Raw genomic sequence first — 22,067 nt, forward strand, 5'->3', positions numbered from 1 at the left:
AATATCAAAGAAAATGAGAAAAATATGCAAAATTATAACAACGTAATCAAAGTGAGCAAGTGAGTACACTCTATGAATAATAATGTGTGAACAATACTCAGTGAAAATATATAATTCTACTCTTAAACTTAAATAGGAGAGGAGAGAGTATATCTAGATCTCAACTTGCATTTTGAAGCACCAATGAGTTATGACTCAATCTCCTGCCAAAAAGGCTTTCTCTTACTTTCTAAGCTCTAGATTTACTCCTTAAAGGTAAGACAAAACTAATCCATAGAAAAAAAAAAAAAAAAAGAAAACCTAACAAAAACCTCACAAAGGAGAATAAAAAAAGCTCTGATAAAACTTAGATATATGTTAAAAAAAATTGAATGTCTTAAAAGAAAAGGAAGGAGAGGAGATGGTTAATGTCTAAAGACCATCCCCTCAAACTAAGGAAATATTGGAATGAGAAGAAGTTGTAGAGAGGAGAATAAAAAATAAGAAATAGAAAATAGTGTTATGGAGTATTGTCTTTTTTTTTTTTGTCATGTTACAGGATTGCACTTAGTGTTTTGTGTTACAAAATATTGAAATAGAATCCCACATTAGTGTGAGATAGAAAAAAAAAAAAGCTTATAAACTACAGACTCAGTAAGTCAAAATAGCTGAGGCCAATTTGATAACAAGTTAGAGCCCATCATTCAAGCCTATTAAGAGAGTCCCAATCCACACTCTAGCCCATATGGAATCCTAACATGATATCAGAGCTCTCATGGCCTAACAGCTCAAAAAAATCTGGAGAGCCCATAGGGAGGAAATTGCTTGCACTAAAACGCCCAACTTGTATAAAAAAAATAATAAAAAAATAGAAAAAAGGCTAAAATTGAAATGGAGATCCAGTTAAGCTGAAAAGCCTATGGTGCATTGCAAATGACAAGTCCAACCCAATAATACTAATGGATTGGCATTTGAGGAGGAGTATTGGAAATAGAATCCCATAGATAAAAGAAATGAGGCGTTTATAAAATAAAGGGCCAATAAGTCAAAATACCTTAGATCTTTTGACAAGAAGTTGGAATCCGATTATTAAGCACATTAGAATTCAAAACTACACCCTAACCCATATAAAATTCTAACACAGAATCCATCACTTGGATCAAATAGGATTAATGAAATTTTGTCTATGCTTTTGAAGAGCCTTCTTGGGTGCATCCTAGTTTTCTTTTAATGAGTCATTTTCCTAGTGTTTCCATGACACTGATTTTATAGGTAAAATAATTAATTTATAAGATGTAGAATTTACATATAAATCATTGGAACTTCATCACTTTGCGTGTTTTACGTATAGCCTCAATAGTGAATTGTAGCATTATTCATTATTGGATTTAAGATAGGTGTAGTATTGATCAATGATGCAGGAAAATCCAATCAAATATTGAACTATTTTTCTTTTCTAGCCTGAGTTCCTGCATGTCGTTTCATTCTTAAGTAGGCTATCACTGTGTGCAAAAAATTGAAACAACATACTCCGCCATGAATGGAGCTCGACCTTTAGGACTTAATAATGGACTATAATAATATCACTGATGTAAGCTCTATACTTGAATCATCTCAAATAATCTCGAGTCTCAGATCCTAGTCAAATGAAAAATAAATAAATAAATAAGATTGGATGTGACTTAGATTCTTTGTCTTCCAAATTCCAAAAATCCAATCATTAACTCTCCCATAAAGCTTCCAGGACTCATCAATAAAGAAAATCGGCACATATATTTTCCCAAACTTGGCGAAGCTTCTTCAAAAGAATACATAATGCAACTGTGAAAAAGTAAATCTTAAAAAAACACCAAATTTTGCTGAAGAAATCAAGATATAGGCCATGCAAATCTAGCAACATTATAAGCATCCTACTTAATAAGTAGTTTATTCCAAACACAGCCCCTACAAATCCAAATTATTAAGTCCTGTTGCAATATAAATTGCTTCACATCCTTGCCTATCATATAGATCTTACAAAATGACTCCTCAAAAATCTATTAAGTTTCAACATCCAACCAAATCTCAGTAAAACTGAAACACATACTACCACCACATAATTCATCGTACTACCACTACATAACTCATCGTCATATATCAGTAAAACCTCCGAGGATAGCGATCCATCAACCTTCCAGAAGGACACTCAACTGCTCGATGTCCTCGTCCCCCACAGTTGTGACAGATCATTAATGGGCCCATGCAATCCCTGCTCATGTGTCCATATTGGTGGCAGTTCCTGCACACGATGTCTTGGTAACTGCTGCCGCGACGATCTCCAACCACATTGGCTTTTGGGCAGTGTCTAGCCACATGCCCAGATACGTTGCATAGGTTACAAATAGGATCATTTTGACAGTCACGTGCCAAGTGACCTGTCTTCCTACAGTTGTTACATGCCTTGTCATTTGTACAATCAGCTGCAATATGGCCCTGCTTATAGCAGTTGTTGCACAACCTCAAGTCTCCCGGTGGCAGTGGTGGAGCTGTACACTCCCTAGCACGATGTCCGGCCTTGCCACAGGTGTGACAGATGCCCTCATTTGGACAATGGCTGGCCATGTGCCCAGGTTCCCGACAGTTCCAACAGAGTGATTTTGTGGTGCATTCTGAAGCAATATGCCTGCCAGATTTTTTCTGATCCAGTCAGCTTCAATAGAAAGCATAGGCTATGAAAATACCCATGGCACACTTGCATTGCATGACCAGAATATAGTAAATACAAATAAAAGCTGTAAATAAGCCTGTCAACACTAATTTATATAAATTTTCTGACTGCAAGCATACCAGACATCCATGATAGATTAGATATTGGCCAAACTTGATGCTGACTTTCCTGATGTGAAAGTATACTTAGTGATCAAAGCATATGTACTACGTGGCATAAATTTGAATATCACATGCATTTAGCCAATATTAATCATTCTTCCAGGGTCTGCAGACTCAATATTGGCATAAAACAAGCAGACCAATGAGTATGTACCATATGCCCATACTAGTATTGAATGTAATGTTGAAAACAAAACAAATCAAGTGCGGTCCCTAACCTAATTGCCAAAAAGAATGTAGGTGAAGGCCGTGTTTGGAGGCAGAAAAGATGAGATTGGGATGAATTAGATGGTACAATGGCCAAAACTCCTAATATTAACACAAACAGTTGGTTGTGGCATTTGTATACAGTAATGGAGTTGGTTGAGGACAAAGATAATGCAAGATCAGGACAAATGTTTGGGCAAAATCACCTAGGAGATTGCTGAAAATTGTGTTTATGAAAGTGAGCAGGAACTCAACCATAATGATCTCATAAAATGAATATATATTATATACAAGACAAAGAAGAACAGTATGCTTGAATGCTTAGGGCAGAGATTAATGCATCACAAGTCCCGACAACAATGTGAGACGGCAACTGAGCAGTAGAGGAGACAGTAATATCAGTTAGCAATGAATAAATTGCTAGGAATGGCATGATCATGTTGAGAACAGCTGCTGTAACAAGGTTGAATCCAAAAATTTCAGAGGTAAGATTAAAATAGAAGTTCTAAAGACCCTATATTTTAATAACTCCAACTCTTTTGCAATGCACCTTCCCTCATCATTTCATAGCAAAAGAAATAATAGCTTCAACAATCTGTTTTAGAACAACTGTCATTTTAGCTAGCATTAACCATGGCGTATTGGTTAATTACCATTAGTTGAATCATTAATCTTGCAACAAATATAAGATCTAGGAGGCACATCTCAAAAGAACATTAGTTCAAAACAAAACAGTAAGTCAAAAGACTGGAATTTTATGATGAAAGTAAACTACAAGGACAAGCTTCCTCAGGAATTAGGAAGAGTAAATTAATCCTCCACAGCAGCATCTGAGACAGTAAATTCTACAGGCTAACACAAAATTTGTTTAGCTCCAAACATTCTGTACAAGCTTGGTATGAGTTCAGGCTGAGCTATCTAATGAAATGCCAGATTAAATTTAAGCTCATGTTTGGGCTTGAATAATTTAAGTGTGCCTGCAAGGCCCAAACTGAATGCAACATTAATTATCATAATTTATTCTTCATCATATTTTACAGCAAATATGATATATTAGGTAAAAGAGACATATTTAACTTCTACTTCTTAAAATATCATTCTCCTTGGTAGTTATGTTAAGTGGACTCTCAAAAAGGGAAAAGGAAAACAGTAATTTGTAGTGCTTGCAAAATCTTCTAATTATTTTTTAGTAAGTGAACTTGTTTTGTTGAGACACAGATACATCTATTTTGCAGCCACCTATAGCTGCATGGAGTACAAATTCTTGTTGTGGCATAAACAATGTGGTAGTAATATACATAGTGTACATGACAACTCGAATTTATATGGTATTTTATTGATAACTTCAAGGTGGAGTTTATTATTATTGCTCTACAACGTCACATTGTTTACTTAAACTAAGTAGGTGTGTGTATATATATATATATGTGTGTTTTCACTATACTTTCTCCATGTCTATCAATCAGGATGGAGGACATGGAGTTTATTTTTCTGTGACTTGGTTATTGGAGGCTTTTACTGCTAAACTTGGTGGCAATTATTATGCTATTTGTAAATATAAAATAAGAGTGATACTACATTATTTGCGTATTGCTTCTATAGATAGTGGAATAGGAACCATAGTTCAATTTGCCATTTTAATAGCAAAAAATAATGACTAAATAAAAAAATTAATAGGCCTATGAAACTTATAGAAGCAGGTTCTAAGCAGAGAAAAGTGAAGAGGGAAGAAGCCTCATAAATCATGTATCCGAGCTCTTCTCATCATTCTGAAAATCAATTGTGCCAAACTTCCTTTTAGCCTCGTGCATTAACATTCCTAGTGGCATTCAGAGGTTGCCAACATTTTGCTCCACAAATAAGGTACGCAGAGAAAATTTCAAAATCCAACAAGCAAACTACTTAAACTAAGTAGGGTGCCCTAATTTGTTTAGTGAATAACTATAGCAGCATAAAATTTGTAAATGGGGTGATGATAAACATATATGCTTCAAGTTACACCAAATGTAGAAAGAGAATCCATACCCAGGAAGGCCACAATTATGGCATATTGCCACATTAGGGCACTCTCTAGCAAAATGTCCAGGTCGTTTGCAGTTCTTGCACAGATTGCTTTGGCTGGTAAGAAGAGCAAGGCAATCTCAATATTGAGCATAATAATAATAATAATAATAATAATAATAATAATAATAAAAACACACACACACACACACTAGAGCATTGAATTGATAGATCTTTCTGAAAATAAATAATTTTCAAATCAACATTGAACAAGGGGTGGGAAGAAGAATCTATAGATAGATGGTGGAATATTCCCCTCCCCCCCAACCCCGTGCCCCTCTTCCTTCCTTTCTGTCAGCATGTGCATGTGCCTGTGCCTTGTGTGTGTGATAAAGAGAGAGAAAAATAAAATTAAAAAATAGAAAAAAAAAAAATTATTCTTCACATTATAATCCTTCAATTGACATTGCTCAAATCATCCTTCTTCCACACAACAAAAAATTGCACTAAAAAGATATCTTTTTCTTTTGGTGTTGCTGATACCATAGAAAAAAAACCGAAACTGGCTAACCCACTAACCCATATATTAACAAACCAAGAAAATTACTGATTAGAAAACAAAGCAGATCACCTTCCCATTCATAAATAAAAACAAACCTTCATCCACATTCCAAAAGCAGCACAAGGTCTAATTCAGTGTTCCGGAACAGATACTATCAAAATTTTTTTGAAGCAATAACCCCAATGACCCTCCTGATACAACTTACCATCCATGATAAATCTATATGACTAAAATTCAATGATTCTATGGAATTGCCCTGCCTTCATTTAGCACAAGATTGATTATCCAGATTCACATGTCTTAAGAAATTTTAAAAAACAAAAAATTATAATAAAAAAATTAAAAAAAAAAAAAAACTCTGCGAACAAGACAATTATCAATCACAGCAAAAATCCCTAAAAGCAAATTCCAATACTTTTCTTTCATCCTGTAGGCCACTTGTATGGCACAGAGAAAGGAAAATATACTAAGTGATCGAAGATCAAAAAACCTGAAACCTCGACGAGACTCTCGTCTGTAAGGTGCACCACGGTAGGAAAAGCGGTCAGAGCGGATCTTACGATCCATCGGGCTCCTGCTCCTGCTCCTGCTCCTGCTCTGGCTCCTGCTATCAGAACTCATGTTCAAAAATATTCTTACTAATAACTACCTCCACTGATCAGCACAAACACCAAACCACCACCAATCCCAAACCAGCCGCTGCCTCCTGCCTGTCCACATTACAACCACACACTCATAATCATCCATTAGCTCAAACCCAAACCCCTTACCATTCCCTCCAAAACAAAACACCAAATCCCAGTAGTAAACAACATTATAATTTCAGCAATCAGTCCATCCAAGATCAATTACATCAGTGATATAACTTCATAACCCAATTCCTCAACCACATCCTTAGTATGAAAATCAAACATCTCTAAACAATCATTTTCCCCAGCACAACATCAAGCTTGAAGAATTACAAATTACTTGACATAAAATCCATCTCCTCAACCAACATTTCAAATCAGGCCTGCAACAATGAAAAGAGACAAAACAAGGATAATAGGCCATAGGTATGGCAATGGGCAGGGTAACCGTGAGATTCAAACTACCCAAACCCAAATCCATTTAATACTCCTACTGCCTAAACCCATTTATTTATTTTTTACATTTTTTGCTGGAAATTTAATCAACAAATTGTAAACAAGGTTGGGGTAATCCGAAACAATCTTAAAAAAAAAAAAAAAATCTGTTCCAGCCAAGAAAATTCAGAACTCTGTAACATCAAATAAATAAATTATAGCTACAATAAAACAAACACTATTCTCATGGAAGACATTCATACAACCCATCATTTCTAATCAGGGACAGACAAAGAATTAAATATAGAGAAAGCCAAATTTTAAATAGTTAAAAATGTATAAACTACACTTTTATCAAACAATAATTAACATTCATTGTTTTTTTGATAACTCATATATTTTATTAATTTTAAATAACCAGAAAATCCCTAACAAAAGGAGTTCATAATACACCAGGTTGGCAAACTCGCCCCATATGCAAACACAACCAATTCTTCAAGATTTAGCAGGATGATTATCAAAAGTCAAAGGATTAGTGTGTGTATATATATATATATATATATGGAAAAACCATCTACAATTGATGCTTTTTTCATAATGAAAAATGTTGAAAACATCAAATTCTACTGATATATATATATATATGCAAATGCAACCAATTAAAATAAGCAATATGAGTTTCAACAAATATATTTAAGCAATATAAATTTAACATTATTCATATTAATGGACCATCACCAAGCCTTCCAGAGCCACTACTTTGACTCACTGGTGCACATACCTTAAATTAAGAAGATTTTGCAATATAACCATTTCAATATTAGACTAATTATATTTTATCGACCAAGAACCTACTATATATTTCAAAAAAGTACTGTTAATTAATCACTTATAAATTGAAGCATATAAAGTCATAAATTCATTGAGGCATTTCATCAAACCTGTTGAAGATGAAAGTAAGAAGGAAAAATCAGATTTTTTTTAAGAAACTAATTTGGTATTAAAATAATAACAACAATACCTTCTATGAAAGGATCAACAACTAAAATTATGAAATATTTGAATCCCGATTAAAATAATTGAATTATTTTCTAGTTACTCTAAATAGACATTCATACTTTATAATATTTAATTATTAATATTTTGTTCACTTATAGAATTTTTGTTACCATAATAAAATCTCAACTCCATAATTTATTATCATTATTATTATTATTATTATTTTAAAGTTAATGTGTTATAATTATAATATATCCTATTCTTTTAAAAAAAAATTGAGGCCAGGGGTACGCATTAAATTTAGAGTAAAAGTGTGACAGTTATTACGTATCTTACTTTTTAAAAAGAAGAGGGAGAGGGGGCACTTCAATGCTCAGTCTGCCTCTGTTTCTAAATCAAAAGTCTCAAAAGTTCACAAATTAAATCAAGAAAACAAATTTAATGTAAAAATATACACAGCAAATAGAGCAAGGAGTTGCAATAAAAAGAAAAAGAGTAAATCACAGCAAAGAAATTGATTCAACAAAGAAATAGTGGTGCAGCTAAGGCTGCACTGTTGCACTCGCTTGTGCAGGGGCTGCCCCAGTATAGTCAAAAGCGCTTGCTAAAGCACAAAAGCACAACAACAAATAGGAAAGCACTTCTACATATGCAAAGAGAAGCACATTTGAAGCAAGGGCTTTTTTGTACTTAAAGCGCAAAGAGCCTCAACTTCAAGGCCAACATTGGAAGATGTTGAGATTAATTTAGATGAAAAATTTGATGGAAATGGATCTTATTTTGGAAATGGGGATTAAAGTGTTGAGAACTTGGATGGGAAATCTAGTGATAATCTCTAGATTATGACTATGAAATTGGATGCTAAAAACTTTTGGATATTTGATGATTACTTAGGGTTTAAATTTTATATGGAAGATTGTATTTTTGATATGAATAATGTAGAAGGAAGAAATGAGCCCAGACTTCGAAGCTTATGGGTTACATTAGATGGTAGTTTAGAAGAGCAAGAGTGGAGGAAGGCCCAATGGTCACAGAAGTTTCCAGAGAAGAGAGTAGAAGTTTGTAGAAAAAGGAGAGCATAGCTGGCATAGATGGGCTGTTACAAAGTAGCATGTTAGGGGAATCTATATATAGAGAATAAAAGGTAGAAGGAGGGCATGTACAGATCATTTTTGTTGAAAGGTAGCTATGGGCTAGCTTAGCTAGGATGGGAATTGGGTTCATGGGGCTTGCTTGCTAGCCATTTTATCTTTTTCTCTGTTTTGTTTATTTCAATAGTATTATCACCATCAGAGTATTGTTGAGAGAGAGAGTGCGTCATTATAATTGAAATACTTCTTTGTAATCAACAATTCTGCCATTTCTTTTTAATACAAGCTCACATACAACTTAACTCAACTCAACTAAACCTTTATCACAAAAATTTGGGGTAGGCTATATGGATTCGCTTGCTCCACTTTGAACGATTTTGGGTTAAATCCTCATAAATGTGTAATGCTTCTAGGTCATGTTGTACTACTCTCCTCCAAATCAATTTAGGTCTACCCCTTTTTTTCTTTCTATCCTCTAATCTAATGTGCTCTACTTGTCTAACTGGAGCCTCCGTATGTCTACGCTTCAACGACCAAACCACCTCAATCTCCATTCTCTCAACTTATCTTCAATTGGCATCACTCCTACCTTTCTCTAATACTCTCATTACGGACTTTATCTAGTCTAGTATGGCCACTCATCCACCTTAACATTCTCATCTCTGCAACTCTTATCTTAGATGCATACGACTTTTTCAGTGCTCAACACTCACTACCATATAACATAGCCGGTCGTATGGCTGTACGGTAAAATTTTACTTTCAATTTATTGGGAATCTTACGATCACATAAAACTCCCGTGACACGTCTCCACTTCAACCATCCGGCTTTAATCCTATGACTAACATCCTCCTCACATCCCCCATCTACTTGAAAGACTGAGCTTAGATATTTAAAGTGATTACTTTGGGACAGTACCACTCCATTCAAACTAACTCCTTCCCTATCACCAGTTTGGCCTTCACTGAACTTGCAATGCATGTATTCTGTCTTCGTTCTACTTAACTTAAAACCCATTGACTCTAGAGTACTTCTCCAAAGTTCTAGCTTTCTATTGACTCCTTCTCGTGTCTCATCTATCAGAACAATATCATCCGCAAACATCATACACCAAGGAATACTCTCTTGTATATGTTTCGTCAGTTCATCTAAAACTAATGTAAAAAGGTAAGGGCTTATGGCTGATCTTTGGTGTAATCAAATTGAGATCGGAAAATCTCTTGTGTCCCCTCCCACTGTGCACACAATAGTAGTTGCTTCTTTAATACTTGTATGTACCTAATAGATACCCTCTTTTGTTCTAACACAATCCATAAGACCTCTCTTGGAACACTATCATAAGCCTTCTCCAAATCAATAAAAACCATGTGTAGATCTTTATTCACATCTCTATATTTCTCCAGCAAGCTTCTAATGAGAAAGATCGCTTCCATAGTTGAACGACCGGGCATGAAACCAAATTGATTGAGAGAGATAGAAGTATCATGACGTAGTCAATGCTCCACAACTCTCTCCCACAACTTCATAGAATGGCTCATGAGTTTAATTCCCATATAGTTTGAGCAACTCTGTATGCCTCCCTTATTTTTAAAAATAGGTACTAAAATACTCTTCCTCCATTCATCAGGCATTTTCTTTGAGTTTAGAATCTTATTAAATAATTTAGTTAACCATGCCACTCCCATATCTCCTAAATACTTCCACACTTCAATTGGTATTTCATCGGGTCCACAGGCTTTACCCACTTTCATTCTCTTAAGTGCTTCCTTTACTTCTAAAGATCTAATCCTTCTAGTATAATTCACATTCTTTTCTATTGTTCTATAATCTATATTCACGCTATTATCATTTTAACTATTATTAAAGAGATCATTTCCTTTAATACAAGCTCACATATTCTTTCATAATCAATCGCTTTGCATTTACTTTTTTTCCTAAATCTATTAAAATGGAATGGACTGCTGTTTAGAGGCCCAATTAACACAAAACCAGTTTGGATACCTTGGTGAGAGCTAGCCTCAACCCAAATGGAATAATTCTCAGCCCAAGCCCATACACCATCTTCTTCTTCCCCACTGCATACCCAAAGAAGAAATGTAAAATTTCTTGGCTCCCGTTTCTGTATTCACATTGTATTTTTCTTTCCACCTTCCTTGCTGCCGCTTGTTGAAACTTGCAGTCAATCTCTTCGGTTAAATTTTCTGGTTGATATCCCTCTGTATTATTATGCAACCTGACCTGCCCCTTTTATGTCTTCCTGCAATTCCCTAACAGAATAACCCAAACAGTAGGCGTGGGATAGTTCAGGTATCGGTGCTATCTTTTAGTTGAACCCGTCAACATACTCCATTATTGAGCCTAGTGGATGAACATTGACAAGATTTTCACCGGATTTTTAGGCACTGGTTTCACCAAATTGCTTTAATAATTTGGCTCTTAACTAGGACCAAGTTAGTAGTGGATGTCGTCCTCGAAGCTCGCGATACCAGTGGAGAGCAGCACCCTTCAAGCCAATCCAACCGAAAGAAACCTTCATTTCAACATGAGTGCCATAGAATTCGAAATAATGCTCTAAATGAGTAATCCAGTCTTGAGGGATCCCCTCCACAGAAGCTTAGAAACTCAACTTTGTTAACTACCAGATCAAGCTTGTTTAGTACCATCTCCTCGATAAGTTCTTGACTGTTGAAACTTGGGGGCTCAGCCTTGTTTGCTGTGTTTTGTGAATTGTTGATAAATGGGTTGTGGATGTTGGGTGTTGGGATGAGATGGTTACCCCCTCCTTCCCTGTCTGTGAGCTGCCTAACTTTCCCTTCAATCCTCTCTGATTGCTGCAATATCTTGTCTCCCATGGGTGGTTTTTTTTTTCCTCAACCAAGTTCCTCTCTATCCTCACTATGTGATTCTCTCTTCTGACTTTTGGATCCAGCAGATCAGACTAATTTGATAGGGTTAAGAACATAAGAAATGTAAAGCGATTGATTATGAAAGAATATATGAGCTTGTATTAAAAAGAAATGGCAAAATTTTCGATTACAAAGAACTATATCAGTTACAATGACACTCTCTTACTCAACAATTCTCTAATGGTAACAACACTATTAAAATAAACAAAACAACGAAGAAGATAAAATGGTTGGCAAGCAACCCCAAGAACCCAATTCCGTGCGAGCTTAACTTATAGCTTCAATTCAACAAAAAGGATCTCTACATGCCCTTCTTCTACCATTTACCCTCTATATATAGATGCCCCTACACATGCTATTCTGCTATAACCAATCTGTGCCAGCTATGCTTCCTTTTTTCTACAACCTTCTACTCTTTTCTCTAGAAACTCCTGTGACCATTGGGCCTTCCTCTACTCCTGCTCTTATAAATTACCATTTGATGTAACCCTCAAGGTTCCAAGTCCAGACCATTTCTTCCTTTTGCATTATTCATATCAATTGTCTTTGCATATTATATTATTAGTTAATTTTTTAATAATTTTGAGCTTCCTTCAGTGAAGAAAGCTTTTTTTTTTTTTGGTACTTTGCACTTTAAGCAATGGAGTGATGCATCGCTTTGAATGCAGCTTTACACTTTTAACTACCTTGGGCTGCACACTACTGCAACTAGAATTGAAGCAGGGATGCACATGGATGACTAAAAATTTTAAACTCTAAGCAAACTGAAATCCGCATTATAAATAAGGAAACGCAAAAATACTACATATACCAGTTTTTTTATCTGTATTTGTATGAGAAGGGGTGTATATTATTACTTGCAATAAAGATGGATAGTATATGAATTATAAAATCTCCTGCACAGAGGAAATACATAGAAAGAAGAAAGCCAAAACCAAGCACAGAGAGGCTACAATGCAGCATTATGTGGGTGTTAATGTTGGGCTAAACAAAACTTCACCCAACACGACCTAGCTGGCTGAAATCTAGTAAATATATAGAATAACAAGGAACAAGATAAAGGCAAGATATTGCCATCTGACAGCCAGTAATGACCTTATATTTATTTTGTTCTGTTTCCTTAGCAGATAAAGAGAGCCCAACACATAAATATTTATAACATTACTGGAAGAAGCTAATTCATCTCAAATAGGGTGTTCATCTCTGATCAAGATTCCCAATTTCTGTCCTTCACATATATGCAGTTTGCAGACATATGCATTAAGCTGAATAATTGGCTACAATCTAATTCTTTTTTTTAGCTTATTCTTAAAAATCAAATTCACTTGTTCCTTAAACATAAAAAAAAAAAGCCCAAAAGATTGTGGCATCAAATGAGAAATGTGAAAATCTTTCTCCTCCAGGCATAGCTAAGTCATATCAAATCAAAACTCAAGGGACAAATTTTAACACTCACCTCAAGTAAAAGTAAATGGCAAAGCGATTTGGATGAGAGGGAAGGGTATGCAGCTATTTAGGGTTCAGTTCAATTACAGCAGCCTGCATCGATAGTGGTTTCGATCGACAGCGTCAGATACAGTAATGGTAACAACAGCAACGACGAGGTGAGTGAGAACATACCAGGTCGACTGAAATGGCCTCACAGTATAGAAGAAGGAACGCGACGGCGAAGACGAAAAACGGCGGCTTCGGCTTGAGGTGCAGCAACTGAATAGGGTTTGTACGAGGAGATGGGGAAATTGATTTAGGTATTATCTGCTTGATTGAACCATTAGTATATAAAAACGACATAGCATCGGCAAATCGATTCATCTAACTCTCTCCAGCGAAACGACGTAGTATTAATGTTAAACTGTTTGATTGAACCATTAGTCCGTAAAAACGACATAGCATCGGCAAATAGATTCAGCAGACTCTTTCCCGTCCAACGGCGTAGTATTGATGTTAAACAGCCCAGTATTAAGAGCCTATTTGATTTAACTATCCAATACAGTTGATAATTGTTAGTTAATAATTATTAATTAATAGTTGATAACTAATAATAGTTAATTTATATTAAGTGTTTGATAAAATTATATTTAATCGTTACTGTTGATATATACAATGATAAATAAGTGTATGTATTATATAATTTATTTATTTTATTAATAAAAAAATATTTTAAAAAGTTATAATGTGCAAATTAAGATGTTGAAATTATAAATAAAAAAGATAAAAGTATTAATAATATTAATTTTTTAGTTAAATGAAAAGAAATAATATGGTCTAAATAAAAAATAAAATAAAATCAATAATCAACTGATGAGAAACAGCTTTAAAAATAGAGCTGATACAAACTGCAGCTGATAAGTATCATATCAGTTATCCAACAGTTATCAGTTTTAATTCTTGTACTATACTAGAATTAATATTTAAGGCTCTGTTTATTTTATAGAAAATAATTTGTATATAAAAGATATTTTCATAAAAAATATTTTCTAAAATTTTTTTTTTCGTTATTTGGTTGCAATGTTAAATTAATGGTATGTGTTTATGTCATGTATTTTTAATTATTTTTATATTTTAATAAGATTATTAAAGTTTATAAAATGGAAAATGGCTTTCTCTTTTGAAAAAAAAATCATTTTTCTTAAAAAATAACTTAGTTTTCACTTTGACTTATAAAATATTTTTTGGACCTATTTTTCTGAGTGTCTCAAATGTTAGAAAATGAGAAAAACATTTTTCAGGAAAATATTTTTCGTGAAAAAAATGAAAACTAAGTTTTTATATTTTAAAAATAAATAATAATGTCTCTCAATTTTAATTTTGTTATGCACTTTCATCTTTCCATTTATTTTCTTAATTTTTACTATTAATATGGAGTGAAAAATACCTAAATACCCCTCAAGATAAATTATTAATTTATCTTTAAATTTTAGTATCATGCATACTTTCATCCTTAAATTTTTATCATTATTAATGCTTTTGTTCCTTATATTGATTTGATATATGCATTTCATATAGTCATTAGGTTGAATTTCATAGTCATTTTATTTATTTAGTCATTTTTAATTAATTTTATTGGTTATTTAGTTAATTTTTCATAATTGTCTATTTTTAGATTAATTTGTAATTTTATTTTTGTTTTATAGATTAAATAGTATTCTTGAGAGATTACAAGGTAATTGTGTAAGTGAGGAATAAATTTCAGGTCCAAAAGTATAAAAAATAAAACTTGAAAATTTTATGTTTTAAAATCTACCGAAATCTGCACAGCTTGTGCGGTTGGTACACAACCTATGCAGTTTGCGTACATAAATTATAATAAATTTTGAGACTTACCGAAAGTTGCACAGAGTAGTGCACAGCCTCTGCACCTGCCTATGCGAGAACTTGGAAAAATAGCTGAGAATTGCCGAAAGTTGCATAGGATGTTATACAGCCTATGCACCTTCACGGGAGAAAGCCTAAACTTGTTGAAACCTGCACAACCTATACAACTGCCTGTGCAATATCACGAAAAATCTTTGAAGCTTGCCAAAATCTGCATAGGGACATACATGGCTATGCAAAACCGTTCTCACTCATCTTTTTCAGACCTGACTTTGCATAGGCACTGTTCAAGCTGTGTACTTCCTCATTAATTGGCTAGAGGATAAAATATTATCACATGTGTAGTGACCTCATACACACCATTTTTAGATCATTATAGGATTTTTGTCCGAGGGTATTTAAGTATCCTTACATCACTTTTTGCAAAAGAAAAAGAAGAAGGAGAAGGAAGAAAGAATTTAAAGAAAGAAAGAGACAAAAAGAGGAAGAACGCTATTTTTCATGCACCAGCTGGGATTTTGGCTCTTCTTCACTAGTTTCTTTATATCAAATATTGGGTTTTTCAATTTTAAATTTACTTTTCATGTTTTATTTTTTTTTTCTACACAAAATCTCTTGTAATGAGCATAGATTGTGAGTAGTTTTTATTTTATTTTATTTTAGAGTTATGGATATAATATTTAAATTATTTTTGTGGATTTGATCTGGGTTACTCCCAATTTAATGAAATTTATAAGATTTAATCTATTTCTTGTGTGCTTATTTACATGCTTAGTGAAAGACCCCATTAAGTTATGTTCTTAATCATTGATTAAATGACCAAAAGGAGAAGACCAAGTAATAGATAATCAATAAATTTGACTTAATTAGTTTAGATTTAGAAATAGGCTAAATATTAAGATGGCTTAATAGATTGATTAAAGAACCTAATTGGTCTTGGTTAATTTTAAACTATGTGAAAGTAGGATTTAATTAATCAAGGCACTATTTGATTCACTTGAAAGAGATTTCAAAAGATTTTAGAATTAGTCTCCTTTAAACCCATAAATTTCATAGATTGGGCTAGCTAGTAAACTCCCAAATTGATTTGAATATGAATTCTTAACTCCATAATTATTTTTTATCAATTGTTGCTTAAAATTTTACTTTTGAGTGCTTAGTTTAATCTCATTTTATCAATTTTTATTATTAATATTGTCAATTTCTTTATTTAACCAATTATTAAATTAATTATTGTTTGAATTGAGTTTTGCATTTTTGTCCCTTAAACTTCAAATTCTTAATTTTTTTTTTATTTGTTTGATTAAAATACAATTTTAACACAGTTTATTTCACATCAAAAATTTAATTAAAAACATAACTCTTCGTAAGAACAATATATTTTCTATACTACTTAAACGACCCGTACACTTATAGTTGTCCACATTATGATCACATTTTCTTTCTTTGACTAAAGATTAAATTGACAAAAATAGATGAAGGGATGACGGTGTATGAAAAACTTAGAGACATTTTCATCTACCTTTTAAAATGCAGAAATCCAATGGTAATTATAACATAATACACGATTAAAAAACAATAATCTACCTTTTTATAAACTTAGAATATAAAGGAAGTTGTAAGCAATTTTGTTTGTTAGAATAAATATTCTTTTGTCAATAACTATTATTAAATAAGTTTTTAAAATTTAATTTAATGGTGAAATAAATAAATTAAAGACAAAGTAATTAAAAAATAGAGTGACCATTGTAAAAGAAATATCAATTTTAAGTTACTACAAGAAATTTAGGAATTAGAGATTAAATAATTAGTTACGTTTTGAAAAAATGCCTCTAAATATTAATTTTTTAGGATGTTTTTATAAAATCGTCACTTAAAATTAAAAAAAAAAACTTACTCCATTTTTCATCAAAGATTTTGAGATAAAAAAGTATATTAAAAGACAATTTTAAAATGTTTCTAAAAAATTTTAATTAGCTACAATTAAAAAACATCTCTAATTATATATTTCATTTAAGGATATTTTATAAAAGCGTCTCTAAAAGGATCTCCATCCCGCCTTTTTCTCCAATTGGCGCGAAGAAAATATTTAAATCATTTTGAGTCAAAATATTAACGTCGCTAATAGTCTTTAGAAATAAAAAAAAAAAAAAATATCATTTTCTGAACAAAGAAATAACCTAAACTCTTGGTCCACATAACCCTTTCCTCAAATTTTCTCTCATATTAAAGAAGAACAAAGGCAGATGGCCAGTGTAATCGAGTAGCTTCAAGTGCAAGACAAGTCTGCAATTGTTTCCTTTCATTTCCTTTCATCTTATTTCATGTTTTTTCTTTGTCTATTCTTCTAATCAATTTGCTTTAATTCTTTGGATATTAAAGCAGTAGAAATGTCCCACCTCTTTTGTTTTCCCTTTTAAAATATTGAAATCCCTAGGCTTGTTAGCTATGGAGTGGGGATCCAACACTGTAATAGAGCTTTAACTTCTTTATGTATTTAGGGTTTTATAAAATTAATAAAAAAAATTAGAGCCTTATTTACATTGATGAAAGTGGAAATAGGGATTTTGCTATAGCTCAAAGAATGTTCTTGTTCTGTTCACCAATTGAACCAAATATCTGCTTTAAAGGGTTGTTTTTTTTTTTTTTTTTTTAAACAATTGAACCAAATATTTGCTTTACCAATTCCTTCCTTGTTTTTGTGTTTGTCCTTTTTGGATTTGATGAAAAGGAAAAATAGAGCAACATGGAAACTGTAAAAAGAACTTTATTTCTCTCAAATTCAATTTAAATGCTTGCAAAACCTGTTTATAGAGCTCTTAGCTTTTTTTTTTTTTGAATTCATATATTATTTTGGATGCCATTCATGTCTTTGTACATGAAAAGATGCTTGACTTATATGCATATATATGCATTTTTCTGTCTTCAAAATTGCTGCTCTTATTTTGGTGATTTGGCTTTCTATTATCTGATTTTTTTTAGGTTGGTGGGGTTTTTGCAATGCCAATTGAAACTAGCTTGTGTGGTGAAATTGTCATTATCCCCTCTATATATTTGCATTACAGTAATTGAGAGAATCCTCATCTTCATGAAGAAATAGAGAAGGTTAGTTGCTTAGTGCTTGCATATTTTATTATACTATTTAAGGTGCTTAGTGCTTGCATGTAATTATAATATTATTAAGCTATTTGAGATAATGGCATGTAAACAAATAAGTTATTCATAAATAAATTAAAAATAATATGTCTAGTGTTGCATTATAAAATAGATAAATAAGGGATGTAATTTTTTTTTTAATAAAATGATTGAGAGGATGTAATTCATTTGGTATTTAATGGACTTTTACCTTGATTGGCATATGGTTCTTGAACATGTTTTCCAACTAATATAAATTTATTTTAGCCATCACTCATCACAGTGTGTCCTTGGCATAAAATAGAATAGGGTCTATCCAATATGGTGCTACAATATATAGGGGTTGGACTCATCAAAGATTAAAAAAAAAAAAAATCAAGTTCTATTGAAAAGCATAATAATAATAATAATAATAATAATAATAATAATAATAATTGCAATCATGTGGCTGCACACTTGGAGTGACTAGACCCACCAATTTAATTCTAATACACAAATTATGTGCCAATGAATTTTCATACACTGATTTTAGTTTTTTTTTTGTCAATTTAATTATTTCTTCAGAAGTAGAATTTGCTTATTAATTTTAATTTTATTTAATTTCAAACTAAAATAAACTTAATACTCAGCTCCCAAAAATTTAAAATTAAGGCAATGTTTGAATTATTCATAGAATTTAATAAGATCAATTTTAAAAATTTTAAATTTTAATTACATGGATTTATATCATTTTCATTTTTTGATAGAGCTGTTGAAATTTATATATGGATTTGATGAGGGGCATTTTATAATAAAATAATTATTTTAAAAATTCTTCATTCATTAAAATAAGGAGGCATTTGTTAGTCCAAACTCAGAATCTATCGAAGAAAATGATTAAAAAAATTTAAATTCTAGCCATTTGTATAAACATATGATATTTATATAAAATTCAATACATATTTTTATGGGTTTTAATTACCTCTATTTTTTCAAGTAGATATTTCTTATCTCAATGTGTGAAAAGTTACTTTATCATGAAAAGTTAAAGGTTACTTCAGTGTATGAAAAGTCAATTTATCATGAATGTAAAAGGTTACTTATGCCGAATTGATTTTAGCTTCTCAGCTTTTTTGGATAAGACTTGATTGTTTCCTATTCACTTATATAGACATGGATAAGAGTTGGATGAATGCTAAGAAATGGTTAGAGAAATACATAGAAGGAGTCAAGTCATTTGCGAATTTTATAGAAGATCATATGGGCTCCGAATGTGATATTAGATGCCCATGTGTTGATTGTTTGAACATAAGCATCTATAGTCAAGCACTTGTGTATGATCATCTTCTAATTCGAGGCATAAACACATTTTATACTCATTGGATTTATCATGGAGAATGTGGTGAGGATAATTTTTGTCAGGGTATGAATGGTGGTGATGGTGATAATTTGCCTAACTATGATGTGTTAAGTAATAATGAAAATGGAAATGATGGAGTGCATGATATGCTCAATTACTTTTTTGAGTGTTATGATACTACTACTAATAATAATGATGCATCCATTGCCACTCAAGTCACACGAGAGAGCTTTGAGAAGTTATTAAGAGAAGCGCAACATGAGTTATATCCTGGTTGCTCGAAGTTTTCAACATTGTCTTTCACTATAAAGTTGCTTCACTTGAAAGTATATAATAAGTGGAGCAATAGATCTTTTGATATGTTGTTGAAATTATTAAGGGATGCATTACCTGAGGGTCAAACACTTCCTATGTCCCATTGTGAGCAACCATATCGTTAAGGGATTTGGGATTAGGTTACAATTCAATTCATGCATGTAAGTATGATTGTGTGCTTTTCTGGAAAGATTTTGAAAATCATGAGATGTGTCCCATATGTGGTACATCAAGGTGGAAAAATTAATCAGAGAAAAGGGAAGAAAATTCCACATAAGATATTGCGCCATTTCCCTCTTAAACCACAATTACAAAGGTTGTTCATGTCAAGAAAAATTGCTTTGGATATGAGGTGGCATAAGAAGAAGTGCATCGATGAAGAAAATGTAATACGACATCCTACTGACTCAAAGGCTTGGAAACATTTTAACAATGAGTTTCCATGATTTTCAAAGGATTATCGTAATGTTTGCCTTGGTATGGCTACTGATGGATTCAATCCATTTGGTCATATGAGCAATTCCTATAGTATGTGGCCAGTAATCCTTATGCCATATAACCTACCACCATGGAAATGCATGAAAGAGTCATTTTTTATATTGTCTCTACTCATTCCTGGTTGTAACGCACCTAGAAAGGACATTGATTTATACATGCAACCTTTAATAGATGAATTGAAATAACTTTGGGAGTATGGTGTGCAAATTTATGATGCTTCTTGCGGAGAAACTTTTAATATGCATGCAGCCATTTTATGGACCATAAATGACTTTCTAGCCTATGGTAATTTGTCAAGATGGAGTACTAAGCTATACATGGCTTGTCCAATTTGTAATGAAGAGACAAGTTCTTTAAGGTTGAGAAATAAAATATGTTATATGGGACATCGTCAATACTTTCCTTGTGACCATAAATAATGAAAAAGTAAAAAATTTGATGGTCGAATAGATAGTGGACCACCACCAGTAGAGTTATCAGGGATTGATTTGTTAGCACAATTGACACACATCATAGATGATATACTTGGAAAGCATCCAGATAATTGAAAAAAAAAAAGTGTACCCCTTTGGAATTGAATTGGATCAATAGAAGTATTTTGTGGGATTTGCCTTATTGGAAACACTTATTATTGAGGCACAACTTAGATGTCATGCATATTGGAAAAAATATATATGAAAACATCGTGGGAAAGCAGTAAGGGATTTTTTGTCGGCAAGTAGATAGCAGTCCTTACATCAATCCTTAAGGTACGTGAGATGTCATTCATCTCAAGAAAATTGATTTTAGGAAAAAAAACACCAAAACGCTCCTAGAGAGAATTCCTATCTCTGCGAAGATACTTTGAAATTCTAAATCCAAATAATAATGAAATGGTGTGAAGATCAGTTTATTGTTTAAGAAAATGCTGAAAAGTACAAGAAATAGAACACTAAGAAATATGGCTTAACACTAAATATTTCTACTTCTAACATTTTTGGAATAGCAGTAAGGTTGTAATTGCAGCTCTAAAGCTCCTCATATCCTATTTGCTTTATAACCAACATTTCTTCTACATTAAAGAAAATGGAGAAAATAAACATATATATATATATATATATATATATATATATATATATATATATATATAGATATAGATGATAGAATTAAGAAACTACATTCACTAGTGTTGGATATCAATAAATGTTGATAAGTGCCATGGGCACTTAAAATCTACTGTACAGAGGAGAGATGATGGGTCTCATAGTGTACCATTTGCTTGTTACACAATATCCAAGAAAGAGAGACAAGAGTTTTGTGAATTCTTGAAATTGGTGAAGTTTTTAGATGGTTATGCTTCTAACATTTCTCATTGTGTGAATGTTAATGATGGAAAAATTTTCTAGACCAAAGAGTCATGATTGTCATATTCTTTTATAAAGATTACTCCCGATTGGCATTCGTGGGTGTATGCAAAAAGATATAGTTATTGCCATTGCTAAATTAGGAGGTTTGTTCAGAAAGTTATGCTGCAAGACATTAAAGGTGGATGAAATTAGAAAAATGGAAAAAGGACATAATGTTAATATTATGCAAGTTTGAAATGATCTTTCCTCTAGCATTTTTTAATGTGATGGTTCATTTAGAAATTCATTTGCCTAGTGAAGCTAAACTTTGTGGTCTAGTTCAATTTCGTTGGATGTTTCCAATAGAAAGGTAATGTTATATTTTGTTTTTAGACATGCTTAATAATGTTATTTTTGCAATAATGCTAACTAACCTTCACATCTTCCATTAAATCATAGATTC

At 32.4% G+C, this 22,067-nt stretch overlaps 1 protein-coding gene across 2 annotated transcripts; it reads right to left on the reverse strand.

Annotated features, from left to right (window-relative positions):
• Positions 1-1,817: 1,817 nt before the first annotated feature.
• On the reverse strand, positions 1,818-13,444 carry LOC110667217 (zinc finger protein GIS2). Of its 2 annotated transcripts, none has more exons than XM_021828000.2 (5): positions 13,298-13,444; positions 13,134-13,216; positions 6,108-6,327; positions 5,080-5,172; positions 1,818-2,641 (listed from the first exon to the last, which is right to left on the reverse strand). In XM_021828000.2, exons 3-5 carry the CDS (start codon positions 6,236-6,238, stop codon positions 2,116-2,118), a joined length of 750 nt encoding a protein of 249 aa, XP_021683692.1. In that variant the 5' UTR covers positions 6,239-6,327; positions 13,134-13,216; positions 13,298-13,444; the 3' UTR covers positions 1,818-2,115. The 2 variants fall into 2 exon arrangements, with proteins under 2 accessions (XP_021683692.1, XP_021683691.1); XM_021827999.2 differs by having other exon boundaries at positions 6,108-6,629.
• Between the last annotated feature and the right edge of the window lie 8,623 nt (positions 13,445-22,067).

The sequence above is a fragment of the Hevea brasiliensis genome, chromosome 18, assembly GCF_030052815.1.
Source record: "Hevea brasiliensis isolate MT/VB/25A 57/8 chromosome 18, ASM3005281v1, whole genome shotgun sequence".
In the NCBI taxonomy this organism is placed as follows: domain Eukaryota; kingdom Viridiplantae; phylum Streptophyta; class Magnoliopsida; order Malpighiales; family Euphorbiaceae; genus Hevea; species Hevea brasiliensis.

Bases quoted from the DNA above. Each gene is read 5' to 3' on its own strand.
- LOC110667217 (XM_021828000.2), bottom strand. From the start codon at position 6,238: ATGAGTTCTGATAGCAGGAGCCAGAGCAGGAGCAGGAGCAGGAGCAGG. The intron at 5,173-6,107 runs GTTTTTTGATCT...TCTTCTTACCAG, and splicing joins GAGTCTCGTCGAGGTTTCAG to CCAAAGCAATCTGTGCAAGA. The intron at 2,642-5,079 runs GTATGGATTCTC...AAAATCTGGCAG, and splicing joins CATAATTGTGGCCTTCCTGG to GCATATTGCTTCAGAATGCA.